General features: G+C 44.5%; 1 protein-coding gene across 12 annotated transcripts in view; it reads right to left on the bottom strand.

Annotated features, from left to right (window-relative positions):
• fbrsl1 (fibrosin-like 1) overlaps positions 1–15089 on the bottom strand; it is a 546240-nt gene that overhangs the window by 53502 nt on the left and 477649 nt on the right. For all 12 annotated transcript variants that reach the window (XM_037531602.1, XM_037531607.1, XM_037531605.1 and 9 more), the window contains one exon: positions 123–486. In XM_037531602.1, the coding sequence (XP_037387499.1) occupies positions 123–486 (364 nt within the window). The remainder of the gene's footprint in view (positions 1–122; positions 487–15089) is intronic.

The following is a 15089-nucleotide window of genomic DNA, read 5'->3' as shown; positions in this document are numbered from 1 at the left end:
CAGCAATTAAGTTTTGAGCAAATTCATAAATACCGTATCACTAAATTAAGACATCGAGAAATATTTTGGAGATAAATTTGACAGGCATCACCTTCCCCACTGAATCTGCAGTGTTTGTTTACCTGATGTCGTGAAGGCTGTAGGGCAGTGGATGGTGGTGGCTGATGATTGGTCGGCTGTGGTGGCTTGGGGGCGGGACTCTGTGCTCCGGTGGATGTGATAGGTTCCTCAGGAGCGGAGGGGTGGGGTTAGTGGGTGCCAACTCTTTCTTGATGCTGAGTGCAGGTGTGGAGGTGTGCCGTGTTGTGGGCGGGGGGGCTGCGGGGGCCGCAGGGGCGGGGGACCCCGTGGGGGCGGAGCCTGGGGTGGGGCTGGGCACGGCCGGAATAAAGGAAACGTTACTGCTCTGTTCCTGACTGCGCTGGAGGCCCGAGACTTTAGCAGAGCTGCAGGTTTTAGACTCCGAACTCTCATTCGACGTCACACCTGCAGAGAAAAACAGCAAAATTCAGGCTCCAAGATGAGGCTGCAGGTTTAGCTGCTGTGCTAATGTCCTTCAGTCCATGTTCACAGGTAACAGTGAGTCACACAGAGTCAGAGTCAGAAACCACAGAAACAACAGAGTCAAGTCTGTTAAGCACTGAACACCACACGATGGGCTGATTCCCTACTGTGGGAAGGAAAGAGGAAAACTGGGAGAACTGGAATTTTTGACCAAACTATCACTTTCCTTCACTATTCACTGCGTATCTCTCTCTCCCTCTTTTCTCTCTCTCTCTCCCTCTCCTTTCTTCCACCTCTCTCTCTCTCATTGCGCTCTCTCTGTCTCTTTTTCTCTCCATTCTGTCTGTCTTGCTCTCTCTCTCTCTCTCTCTGTGTTCCTCTCACCCCTCTCTCTTTCTCTCTCTTCTTATTCTCTCTCTCCCTTTTCTCCCACCTCTCTGTCTCGCTCTGTTTCTCTATCCCTCTCACCCCTCTCATTACTCTCTGCTTCCTCTGTCTCTTTTCTCTACCCCTCTCTTTGCACTTTCTGTCTCTCTTTCTCTCCATCCTGTCTCACTCTTTCTGTCTGTTCCTCTCACTCCCTCTCTTTCTCTTTCACTCTCCTTCAGTATTTTCTCTCTCTCCCTTATTACTCTCTAATCCCCTCTTCTCTCCTTACTCTCTCGTTACTCTCTCCATGTCTCTCTTTCCTCTCCATCCTGTCTCTCTCTCTTTTTCTCTTATTACTCTGCCTGTCTGTCTCTCTCTCTCCATGTTCCTCTCACCCCTCTCTCTTTCCCTCTTTTTTGCTCTCTTTTATTACTCTCTGCTTCTCCTCTCTCTCTCTCTCTCTCTCTCTCTCTCTCTCTCTCTCTCTCTCTCTGTGGGTTTTATGAAGTGTTTAATCAGGTCATTGTCATGCTCGACTATAATCAGATGATCCAATTTCTGCGAGCGATCCAGTCAGAATGAATAAATCAGAGCTAATTAAAGTTAAATGCCGCTCCTACTCGCAGATTTACTGAGCACACAAGCTGCCATGAAATAATTATGTTTCAATTGTCCTGTGAAAAAGGATCGCGCAGCCTTTATTCTGCCCTTTCAGCTCCCCCTCTCCACCCCCCTCGCCCACTTTTACCTATCCTCCTCTCTCGCTCTCTTTTCCTCTCTCCGTCTCTCTGCCTGCCTTCCAGATCATTCCAGTCATTTCTGCAGCCTTTTTTTTTAAAACACCGTCTCTTTCCGCTCTTGCTGAATTCTGCCGGCTCTGCGAAGCACAAGTAGCTTTTAGCAGCCGTGTCAAACTGAGTGGGGTAATTTAGCCTTTAGAAACATGCAATCTAGATGAGGCGGAGAGGCCGCGGCGCTAAGAGGATAGAGACAGCAATAAGTGGATGAAAGTGTCTGTGATTACGGAGAGGGCTCTGTCAGCGCTGAAAAAATCGGACAGGGAGCAACGTGGAAAAAAAACCCTGCTAAAGCAGAGACGCATGAATATTACAATCCAGGAATCCAAAGACCACCAAACTCAACTAGAAACAAACATTTCATCATTACTGTAACAAAACCTCTAAACCTCGTTACTGTAACAAAACCTCTACACCTCGTTACTGTAACAAAACCTCTACACCTCGTTACTGTAACAAAACCTCTACACCTCGTTACTGTGACAAAACCTCTACACCTCGTTACTGTGACAAAACCTCTACACCTCGTTACTGTGACAAAACCTCTACACCTCGTTACTGTGACAAAACCTCTACACCTCGTTACTGTGACAAAACCTCTACACCTCGTTACTGTGACAAAACCTCTACACCTCGTTACTGTGACAAAACCTCTACACCTCGTTACTGTAACAAAACCTCTACACCTCGTTACTGTAACAAAACCTCTAAACCTCGTTACTGTAACAAAACCTCTAAACCTCGTTACTGTAACAAAACCTCTACACCTCGTTACTGTAACAAAACCTCTAAACCTCGTTACTGGAACAAAACCTCTAAACCTCGTTACTGTGACAAAACCTCTACACCTCGTTACTGTAACAAAACCTCTACACCTCGTTACTGTAACAAAACCTCTACACCTCGTTACTGTAACAAAACCTCTAAACCTCGTTACTGTAACAAAACCTCTAAACCTCATTACTGTGACAAAACCTCTAAACCTCGTTACTGTAACAAAACCTCTAAACCTCGTTACTGTGACAAAACCTCTACACCTCGTTACTGTAACAAAACCTCTACACCTCGTTACTGTAACAAAACCTCTACACCTCGTTACTGTGACAAAACCTCTAAACCTCGTTACTGTGACAAAACCTCTACACCTCGTTACTGTGACAAAACCTCTACACCTCGTTACTGTGACAAAACCTCTACACCTCGTTACTGTAACAAAACCTCTAAACCTCGTTACTGTGACAAAACCTCTACACCTCGTTACTGTGACAAAACCTCTACACCTCGTTACTGTGACAAAACCTCTACACCTCGTTACTGTAACAAAACCTCTACACCTCGTTACTGTAACAAAACCTCTAAACCTCGTTACTGTGACAAAACCTCTACACCTCGTTACTGTGACAAAACCTCTACACCTCGTTACTGTAACAAAACCTCTACACCTCGTTACTGTAACAAAACCTCTACACCTCGTTACTGTAACAAAACCTCTACACCTCGTTACTGTAACAAAACCTCTACACCTCGTTACTGTAACAAAACCTCTACACCTCGTTACTGTAACAAAACCTCTACACCTCGTTACTGTGACAAAACCTCTAAACCTCGTTACTGTAACAAAACCTCTACACCTCGTTACTGTGACAAAACCTCTACACCTCGTTACTGTGACAAAACCTCTACACCTCGTTACTGTAACAAAACCTCTAAACCTCGTTACTGTGACAAAACCTCTAAACCTCGTTACTGTGACAAAACCTCTACACCTCGTTACTGTGACAAAACCTCTACACCTCGTTACTGTGACAAAACCTCTACACCTCGTTACTGTAACAAAACCTCTAAACCTCGTTACTGTGACAAAACCTCTACACCTCATTACTGTGACAAAAGCTCTAAACCTCATTACCGTAACAAAACCTCTAAACCTCATTACTGTGACAAAAGCTCTAAACCTCATTACTGTAACAAAACCTCTAAACCTCGTTACTGTAACAAAAGCTCTAAACCTCGTTACTGTAATAAAAGCTCTAAACCTCGTTACTGTAATAAAAGCTCTAAACCTCGTTACCGTAACAAAACCTCTAAACCTCATTACTGTGACAAAACCTCTAAACCTCATTACCGTAACAAAACCTCTAAACCTCATTACCGTAACAAAAGCTCTAAACCTCATTACCGTAACAAAACCTCTAAACCTCATTACCGTAACAAAACCTCTAAACCTCATTACTGTGACAAAAGCTCTAAACCTCATTACCGTAACAAAAGCTCTAAACCTCCTTACTGTAACAAAACCTCTAAACCTCATTACCGTGACAAAACCTGTAAACCTCATTACCGTAACAAAACCTCTAAACCTCATTACCGTAACAAAACCTCTAAACCTCGTTACTGTAACAAAACCTCTACACCTCGTTACTGTAACAAAACCTCTAAACCTCGTTACTGGAACAAAACCTCTAAACCTCGTTACTGGAACAAAACCTCTAAACCTCGTTACTGTGACAAAACCTCTACACCTCGTTACTGTAACAAAACCTCTACACCTCGTTACTGTAACAAAACCTCTACACCTCGTTACTGTAACAAAACCTCTAAACCTCGTTACTGTAACAAAACCTCTAAACCTCATTACTGTGACAAAACCTCTAAACCTCGTTACTGTAACAAAACCTCTAAACCTCGTTACTGTGACAAAACCTCTACACCTCGTTACTGTAACAAAACCTCTACACCTCGTTACTGTAACAAAACCTCTACACCTCGTTACTGTGACAAAACCTCTAAACCTCGTTACTGTGACAAAACCTCTAAACCTCGTTACTGTGACAAAACCTCTACACCTCGTTACTGTAACAAAACCTCTAAACCTCGTTACTGTGACAAAACCTCTAAACCTCGTTACTGTGACAAAACCTCTACACCTCGTTACTGTGACAAAACCTCTAAACCTCGTTACTGTGACAAAACCTCTAAACCTCGTTACTGTAACAAAACCTCTACACCTCGTTACTGTGACAAAACCTCTACACCTCGTTACTGTGACAAAACCTCTACACCTCGTTACTGTGACAAAACCTCTAAACCTCGTTACTGTGACAAAACCTCTACACCTCGTTACTGTGACAAAACCTCTACACCTCGTTACTGTGACAAAACCTCTACACCTCGTTACTGTGACAAAACCTCTACACCTCGTTACTGTAACAAAACCTCTACACCTCGTTACTGTAACAAAACCTCTAAACCTCGTTACTGTGACAAAACCTCTACACCTCGTTACTGTGACAAAACCTCTACACCTCGTTACTGTAACAAAACCTCTACACCTCGTTACTGTGACAAAACCTCTAAACCTCATTACTGTAACAAAACCTCTAAACCTCGTTACTGTAACAAAACCTCTAAACCTCGTTACTGTAACAAAACCTCTAAACCTCGTTACTGTAACAAAACCTCTAAACCTCGTTACTGTAACAAAACCTCTAAACCTCATTACTGTAACAAAACCTCTAAACCTCGTTACTGTAACAAAACCTCTAAACCTCGTTACTGTAACAAAAGCTCAGTATCGCATTTTATCAGTACCATAAGAAAACTTCAAAATCTTAATTCATGTCATTACTGTAACAAAAAATCAAAACATCTCGTTTTGTCATTATTAATAAAACCTCAAAACCGTATTAAATCACTTCATCACTAAAGTAACAAGACTCAAAACCAAATTCCACCCCTTCTAATTTTATTACTGTAAACAAACTTAAACCTCATTACTTTAATTTCTCGTTACCATAACAAAACTGCAAAACCTTACTGCTTCATTTTATTATAATGTAATAAAAAATTCTAAATTTCCTCACTAATTACGTCATTACCATAACGAAACCTTAATATCTCAGTTTTCATTTCTTTTCCGATTTACTATAAACAAACCCTCAAAATATTATTATTACTGTAACAAATCCCCATAATTATTTATAATGGTAACAGAATGAAACACACACACACACACACACACACACACACACACACACACACACACTAAACGACAAAAACCAAGGTTCTGATATGACAGCGTGACGGCAGTGATGCAGATCAACACACAGAACAGCATGAAGTTTACTGCATTGGTCAGAACTTGAAATGTGGAACATGATGCAATCAAAACACGACATAAAGAAAGAGAAAGGAGAGAGAGAGAGAGAGAGAGAGAGACAGAGAGAGAGAGAGAGAGAGAGAGAGAGACAGAGAGAGAGAGAGAGAGAGAGAGAGAGAGAGAGAGACAGAGACAGAGAGAGAGAGAGAGAGAGAGAGAGAGAGAGAGAGAGAGAGACAGAGACAGAGAGAGAGAGAGACAGAGAGAGAGAGAGAGAGAGAGAGAGAGAGACAGAGAGAGAGAGAGAGAGAGAGAGAGAGAGACAGAGAGAGAGAGAGAGAGAGAGAGAGAGAGAGAGAGAGAGAGAGAGAGAGAGAGAGAGAGAGAGAGAGAATGAACGAGTGTGAAAGAGAGAAATTCTACGGCTCAAGCCTCTAATTAGCGCACTTCATGCAGGCGGAGGTCCAGACAGCTTCGTACTACGGCCTCAATTAGAACCACATCAGCCGCTCTGCGCTCGCTACACTAACACAGCCCACAGGCTAATGGACATTAAACCCCTTTAATCGTCCACTCCGGCGCCCACAACACGGCCGGGAAGAGTCCAGCCGAAACCTTCGCAACGGAATTGGAAACGTGACATTTCAGTCCAGCGTCGCCGTCGTCACACAAACACAGCACTGCGGAAAAACGGTCTACCAGTGGTGCATCCTGCACATACGCCACCACGCAGAACAGCTCCCTCTACAGGCCGGAGCTCAAACTGCGTTTCCAAGGAATAAACTGAAAGATCAAAACATCAAACTCGTTTGAAGCGCGTGGAATCAGGCGACTATTGTCCTGAAACATTCGTTTGGGCTGCATCCCGCAGCGTTTTGCCTAACTTACAATTTAGCTAGCCATGAATTCCCAGCTGCTTCAAACGGAAGTCTGCTGTTATTAAATCCACTAAAGTGAACTCGCTCACAGGCGCAGCTGCTGCCCAGCACAGCCGAATAGGCAAAAATGCATGTATAAAAACTCAAATTGCGTTTTTAAAGTTAATCGTACTTTTCGCCACTGTTTATATATAGTTTATAAAGTAGTTCACTGGGATTAACTGCATTATTTTATGATCTTGATTCCACTGAACAGACTGAGAAAAGCTTTTTAAAAGGCAGCGCGTTTCGCTGCTGCTGTTCCAGTGGCTTGGTAAAGTAACGCTTACTTTCTTTCACAATCTTGTTTACCCAAATTTATTCTTTACAAAAATAAATAAATAAATAAAAATTTAGGAATTTAAAAAGACAGCCAGTACATTCATTCAACCACCACTGTAACGGACAGCGGCCGCCCAGCGACGGCCCACTGAGGTCCAGACCGGCCCAGACGTCGTCCTTTGTCACTAATCTGACATTAGCTCTGCCATTTCCATCCCAACGGTGTTGATAAGTGTTAGCAGGTAGCTAAGCCCGGATCGCTCTGACAAAAAGAGCTGCGTTCTTTCAGAAACGTCTGGCCAGATGCTCGGCTGGATAACCCTGCCCGCCGCCCATTCAAAGGCAAAGAAGGAAGGAAGAAATATCCCTCGTTTCTAAATGTCGCCCGGTGCCGCCGTTGCCGTGGAAACCGTCTCCCAGCGGCCGGCGTGCTGCGCGGCCGGGCCGCGGTCGGAGACTGAGCGACTCTGGGCGCGGCGGGCGCTGGGCTCATCTTAATGATGATTCTAATGGAGCATAATGGCAGCCAGAAGACAGCGGCACGCTTTCTGCTCGGCTTCATGCTCATTAAAAACGAGGCAGACCGAAGCGTCCAGACAACTGCCGCCCATAACGAACGGCCCACGATGCCGCACGCTGTCACTCCACGGAAAAATGTGTCACGGACAGGCCCGCCTGCGAAAAACAAGATCTAAACTTCACCCTGTCCATTAATCTGCGGAAGAAAAGGGAAAAAAACGCAGAGGCGGCCTGTAAAAATGTCCCATTACTGACCTTCTACTTTATCCTCGGATTCTGAGGGCAATCAAAATTTCATCCTGGTTACGGACATCAACGTTCGGCGAACAGCAATGTAGGACTACAAGCGAAAATGATGGTTACATCCCTGCTGGAAAACCAGCAGAACCAGCAGATGGGTGATTCTACAGAAACGTCCACTGTTCTGTCCTCCATAGGAGTCACTGGTGTTACTGATCCTCATCGGTGTTCCTCATAATAAAGGAAACACCAGAGACGTTTTTAATGATCAGTGCATTTTACAGAACATCAAACCACACGCTGTCCATCCGGGAACGTCCACTAAAATATGGAATTTAACCCATTTGTGTTTCTATTTTTTCACAATGACCTCAGAATAAAGTCGGTCACACCAGTGACGTCAGCTAGAAGCTTCATATGAGATCATGAGCTGAATGAGAAGATCTCTGAGAACTGAGAGACACAGTGGACTCACCATGAGCTTTTCTCCATAGATCCTCAGACAACAGGTCAAAGGAGGTCGAGTGACGTCATCGGCGTGACTTTTATTTCAAAATAAGAGACGCAGTAACACCAGTGACACGACCCCTGGAGACTTTTATTATATATTTATAATATTTATTTGTTCGTCGTTCATTTTTTCGTCTTTGCATTAAATTCCAATATTTTTGATATTTAATAAAAATGAAATCTTTAGTTTGTGCTGTAGACCGAATCGCCCGTTCTTCCCACACAACTTCCTTTCCTTTTCATCACTCCTTCATTCATTTCCCATTTCTGCTCCCGCTCTCATTCGGTCTTTATTTTCCCTCTTTTTCTTCACTAATCCCTTCCTTTCTTTTCCGTTAATTTCTTCATATTGTCTCATTCATTCTTTCTTTTCCTCCTTAATTTTTCCTATTCGTCCGTTTTTCTCCCTCTTTCTTGGTTTGTAAAGGCAAATGTGGCTCATTGACTAATTATTTTTCAACAGCAGAGCAAAACGACAGCGACGACTCCAAAGGGTTGAAAACGTGACTCGAAACACGCCGAACAACAAAAAACCTCTGCAGAGGCCAAAGGTCACTCTGAGGAGAGACCGCGACGGTCTCCTGGGTCATGTTGGCTTCTCCGGTCACCAGATGACTCTCCAGCAGACTATTGATCTACACTCCTTTGGGAACCGTCCGTCATTAGCGCGTCCCCAGAGGCGGCGGTCCTACAGAGGAACCGAAACCCCGGGCGGACCTCCGGGGACCTGCCGTCACGCTGGTATTCACCGCGAGCGTGTAAACGAGGCGAGGCGAGGCGAGGGAGGGAGGGAGCGGGTCTCACTGCGGGGGAAAAGTAATTGCACCCAGGGCTGAACAAAAATGTACTAAAGCTGATACGGTGTGTCCTACATGCAAGTTGATAAAAAGATAAATAAGGCTAAACACCTAAAGATGAACGATCGATCCATTTCGGAGATACGAGGTTAACTTTACAGGACAGGGAAGAAACCAACTTTACTTCTAATGTAAGTCAATGGAACCGGACGTCTCTCCAAGTCATTTAGTTTCTTCTGGCTCATTCAGCATGAAGCTTAAACTCAGTGTAAAGGCCAACAGGCTTTTCAAATGATGTCAAAAACTGGAGTCAGCAAAATGAAATCTCTCTGTCTTGGTCTCTGTATTAGTCGTAGGGAGGCTGACTACTCTATTCTACTGTGTCTGTTCATTAATGTAACATTAAAATCTCAGAAAAACGAAATATCGTGATGCGTATCGTGTCGTAAAAATGCCTTGAAGTACTGTGATATATTTTTCTGTATCGCCCACCTGCAATAAAGTCATAGCAATAGACGCCATGTTCTCATGCCCATATTAGGAGCGCCGGGTCTAAGCTCCGTTTCTCTGTGGGCCAGAATGAATCGAGTTTGACAAACGGCCTCTAGCGCCCCCTGTGTTAAATACAAATGTTCAGAACCTGATACGTTCTGTCCTGTGACCCTCCTCCTCTCAAACACCACTGGATTCTCTGAATAACGAGGTCGTTAAAGAGCTGAAATATGAATATTTGCTACACGTTCACGTCATTAGACTGGCGGCCTCCTGAAGCCTCAGAAGGTTTTGGCAGTAAACATTTCCACGTTCAGGTTGAGGGTCAAGCAGTCAGAACTACATCAGCAGGTTCCCCTGCAGTTCTTTGTTCCTCATCTGATGCTCACTGGAACACCACAGGTCCTTTTGGCTTGATGTGAAAAGGTCTGCGCTCAGGCTGATCCAGTACAGACTCGGATCAATACCACAGCTGACTCCCTGATGAGCTGATCTCAGCTCTCAGGACAGCCCCGTTATGATTTTAAAGCTGGTAAGTTGTTCGACTTTTCCCGTTCCACCCTAAATGTTGCAGCAGCCATGTTCGGAACTGCCGCGCCACTTAAGGTGGAACGGGGAAATTCGAACAAGCAGCCAGAGAAAAAGAAGCCTTCAGCTTCATGTAGGGTTGATATGAGCAGGCTGCTCTGTTTCTGCTTAACAGGTGTGTAACGTCTCTCATTTTTGCTGTTTTATCGAACTAACAGGTCGGTAACTTTGTCTCGTTGGCTAATGTTTGTGACAGCTACTCACAGCTGCTGCCCCGTTTAAGGTGGAACGGGAACATTCAAACAAGAAGCTGCGAAAAAAAGGGCTGCGTTCAGCCTCGTAGGTTTAATGCTGGTAGTATAAGGATGTTAAGTCTATGAGAATCTCCCACCCAGAGCTTTCAGTAGGTACCAGTATTAGTATTACAGCTCTTTAACGACCTCGTAATCCAGAGGATCCAGAGGGGTTCGAGAGAAGAATGTTCACAGGACAGAACGGATCGGGTTCTGAACATTTGTATTTAACACAAGGGGGCGCTAGAGGTGTTTTTTTTCGAAAAACCCTATTCATATTGCGGCCATAGAGAAATGGGGCTTAGACCCGGAGCTCCTAATATGGGCATAACGAGGACTACGGAATGACGCACGACTACAGTGGCCGATAAGGACTTCCTTCCTCGTTACGTAGGTTAGTTAAACGTTAGAACAAAATCATCCCGGACTGGGCGTTTTTCCCGTTACTCAGCAGAACGTGAGCTCGTGCTTCCGACCGTCGAGGCGTCCTCTGCTCTGCTGCAGTGGAGAATAAAGAGACTCTCTTTAATGAAAGAAAGACAAACGAAAACAAATAAGCATTTCCAGCCGCGTGTCTTTACGAGCGAAACCGCTCGACAGGAACCCGGTCGTATTTATGACCCCCGAAGTTGTGAGCAGGATCTTCTGAGGAGCCTCTCAGACCCGGAGCTGATGTCCAGATGCTGAGGACTAATGATGGACGTCCTCAGAGATCCGTATGGGCCTCAGTTCCTCTGCACGTGCCGCTGTAGCCGGACCAAACCCAGCGCCTCTGGGGACGGTCTAATGACGGATGGTTCCAGAAGGAGCGGGCTGACCCGCAGTGTTGCCCCGCAGCTGTCACGCCAAGATATCCTTGACCTTTGACCTCAGCCCAGGCCCAGACGCCTGCCTGGAACATCTGGATGGCTGCCCTGCTGTTCCTGCCACACGCTCACAAGTTCTATGATGAAAAGCTCAGACAGATGGCAACAGTCACTGAAGCTCTCGCTCTCTCTGTCTCGCTCTCTCTGTGTATCTCTCTCTGTGTATCTCTCTCTCTGTCTCGCTCTCTCTGTGTATCTCTCTCTCTGTCTCTCTCTCTGCCTCTCTCTCTCTCTCTCGCTCTCTCTCTGTCTCTCGCTGTGTCTCTCTCTCTCTCTGTCTCTCTCTCTCTGTCTCTCTCTCTGCCTCTCTCTCTCTCTCTCGCTCTCTCTCTCTCTGTCTCTCTCTCTCTCTGCGTCTCTGTCTCTCTCTCTCTCTGTGTCTGTCTCTCTCTCTCTCTGTGTCTGTCTCTCTCTCTCTGTCTCTCTCTCTCTGTGTCTGTCTCTCTGTGTCTCTCTCTCTGTCTCTCTCTCTGTCTGTCTCTCTCTCTCTCTCTGTGTCTGTCTCTCTCTCTCTCTCTGTGTCTGTCTCTCTCTCTCTGTCTCTCTGTCTCTGTCTCTCTGTGTCTCTCTCTCTGTCTCTCTCTCTCTCTGTCTCTCTCTCTCTCTGTGTCTCTCTTAGCATTTTGCTCTCAGCTTCTCTCTCAGTATCTCTTTCTTTCTCATCTCTCCTGTCTTTTTCCTCTCTCTCCTTTTTTCAATTTCTCTTTTTCCCTTTCTCCACTTTCACTGTTCTTTTGTTTCTCTTTCTCCTTCTCCATATCTCTCATCCTGCTTTTTCTTTTTTTCGTTTTCTCCCCATCTTCTCTCTCTTTCTCTCCTTCACTCCCCTCTTCCTCTGTATTTATCTCTCTATATTTATTTTATTTCTCTCTCCCTCTCTAAAGGGTAGTCTCTCTCTCTCTCTCTCTCTCTCTCTCTCTCTCTCTTTTAACAAAAGAACAGACAAATTTCTGCAGCTCTGTAATTTGATTTTTGGCCAAACTGTCTCTTTACTATCGTGCGCAGCAGCTGAAAAGCCGGTGTCTGAACACGCTGGAGGAGCGCCAGGCTTTGCCCTCTCGTTTCTTGCCCCAACGTTTTAAACTGCCTCCAGTTGCTCATGCAAATGAGGATGAAAATGAACGTGTTACTGTAGCGATCCGCAGCGCTCGCGACATAAAAACCAAAATAAAAACAGCGCGCATGCAAATGAGGTCTTCAGAGGCAGCAGGGGATGCAAATTCTCTGGAATGACCGGGGGCTACTGCTGCTCAGACGCAGCTGCCTACCGCGGCGAAAGGAGAGGAGCTCGGCGCTCGCAGCTCATTTCCAAGGCAAAACGCTAAACGTGGAGGATTTCTCCTCCCCGCGTAACCCCTGCTGACGCTCCCACACAAAGAAACCAAAACACAATCGGAGAAAAACAAAATAAATAAACAGAGGTGTTCATCTCTTCAGCATCCTGCTGAGCTCCCCGTCTCTATCGCCATGGGAACCGCATCAGCATCACCCGTCGCTCCACCTGTACGGTCAATCCGGGCTTGGTTATTCTTCACGGGGGACCAAGGATGGGACGCATGCGTGAAGCAGGTCACTATATGCACATCTATGAAGAGCTCATTTGCTAAAAAAACATCTTTATTTAGATTTATTAGATTTAAATATATATATTTATTTATTTACTCATTGATTTTTTTATTATTTTCTGTCAGGTAAATATCAGCCAATCTGCAGTTGGGTTGTTTTGCGTAAGTGCAAATAACTCAAGAAAATTCTGTTAGGTTAAAAATTGTGTTTTTCATTTTATTTAACTGAGTTATTTTAGCTACAGCAGAAAACTCCAGTGGTCATTTCATATTTCAGAGTTAAAGCCATTTGAGCTCAGGAAGAGCTTCTTCCCTGAGGCTGTGACTTGCACTACTCATATCTGCACAGTCAGTTACTGTACACGCTTAATCTGCATACTTATTTACATATGCTGCTCTCACAGGACTCACTACCTACACCTGTACGCTCTCCACTCACCCTGTTCGGAAGAAAACCTCAGATCTCCAGAATGGGAACTTTACAGGAGAAGGAAAAAACCTACTCTACTTTCAATGGAAGTCAATGGAACCGGACGTCTCTCCAAGTCGTTTTGGGCCGTTTCTTTTGGTCCATTCATCATGAAATTTACACACAATGTAAAGAACAACAGGCATTTTCAGATTATGTCAAAACGGAGATACGAGGTTTTCTTCAGTCAGCAGCGAAATGTATATTATATTTATACATATCTATATTTTTACCACTCTACTGTCCTTCTGCACTTCATATGTAAATAATAGTGCACCTTGCACTTCTGGTTGGATGCAACAATGACAATAAAGCTGAATCTAATCTAATCTAATCTAATCTAATAACGGATACTAGTTTCTTTTTGGGTTAATATTTAACTTCTTTAACATAAAACAAGCAGGTAAAGATCTGAAAACTGAACACAAACAGCCCTTAAAATGTCGATATTAAGAATCTATAAGATCAGAGCTCGGAGAATCCAGAGAAAAGGCTGAATCTCAAACGACTCACTGCTCCATACACACACACACACACACACACACACACCCCTTCACATTGTGTGTAAATGTCACAATCAAAGGACCAAAAGTAATCAGTTTGGAAATTCCAGTTTTTTTTTTTGACAAAAGTTAAATAAGTAAGTAAGTAAGTAAGTAAGTAAGTAAGTAAGTAAGTAAATCAACATGGACTGAAATATGATCAAAATACAGCAAAAACTCCAGGTGATTTTCCAGGTGGTTGTTATTACTAGGGGTCACGCCACTATTCATTTTTACTAGCTGACTAATCCGCGTTTGCCGACACTCCCAAGTTTGTTTTCACCGCGTGGAAAAAAATCCTTTCCACTCCGAGCGACTCTAAACCTTAATTATCTTTATTTTATTGAAATAAATGATTGAATGTTTTAATTCTGTCTCCACCAAAACAGTCAGAACTCCACCAAACTGTGCCACGTGTGTCAGTCGTGACTGTTTCAGTGACAGTTTTAACTCAAAAATTCAGCAAACTCAGCTTTGACCAGCTGTTCACACAGAAAATCACCAGATTTCACATTAAAACACTAAAAAGTGCTGAACTGCAGAAAATATGGAGATTCTTAATGTTCCTCACTGACCTTCAGACTTTGGGACACATTTACTTCAAAACAGTGGATCTAACTGCTCACCATGTGGCCATGAGGGACAGGGATGCAGCCTCAATCCCTGCCCTGAAATGCAGGGGCGGGGCTAAAACAAGGCTCCGCCTCCAGACTAAAAATCTGTGTTTCGGCAGTGACGAGCCTTTTAGAAGGTTTCTTATTTAAATAACTGAACTCGAACTCTTTCGACTATAAATCCGTTTGGGTCGGACTCCTCCAACAGAAAGAGCCCTACAAACGATGATTATGCCTGTCTCCATTATTAGCGCCCTGGGTTTGGGCAGATCAGAGCGGAATCTGTCAGAATGTTTCATTTTTAAAATGTTTTATTTTTTTATTGCATGTTTGAACTAATTTGGTCGACCGGTCCATATAAGTGTGTGTGAGTGTGTGTGTGTGTGTGTGTGTGTGTGTGTGTGTGTCCGTCTTTCTCGTGGCCCTGCCGTTCTGTTCACTGCAGCGGAGCAGAACCACACGGTAGTTTGTATGACGGCCCACCCCGGCGCTGTAATCTGACCCCTGACTCCGTCTCTCTGACCCTGACAGACCTCTGGCCTTTCCCTCCTCCGGGACGTGCTGAACTTGAGCTTTCGGGTGGTGGGGGTGGGGGTGGGGTGTGTGTTCCAGACCCTCCCGGATTGTTTTTGTGTGCCAAACGGCTCATTGTTTCATTAATTAGCGTGCGGCGCTGGGCCGGCGCT

Source organism: Pygocentrus nattereri, chromosome 20 (genome assembly GCF_015220715.1).
Source record: "Pygocentrus nattereri isolate fPygNat1 chromosome 20, fPygNat1.pri, whole genome shotgun sequence".
NCBI lineage: Eukaryota > Metazoa > Chordata > Actinopteri > Characiformes > Serrasalmidae > Pygocentrus > Pygocentrus nattereri.
This window is presented reverse-complemented; position numbering and strand designations above follow the sequence as displayed.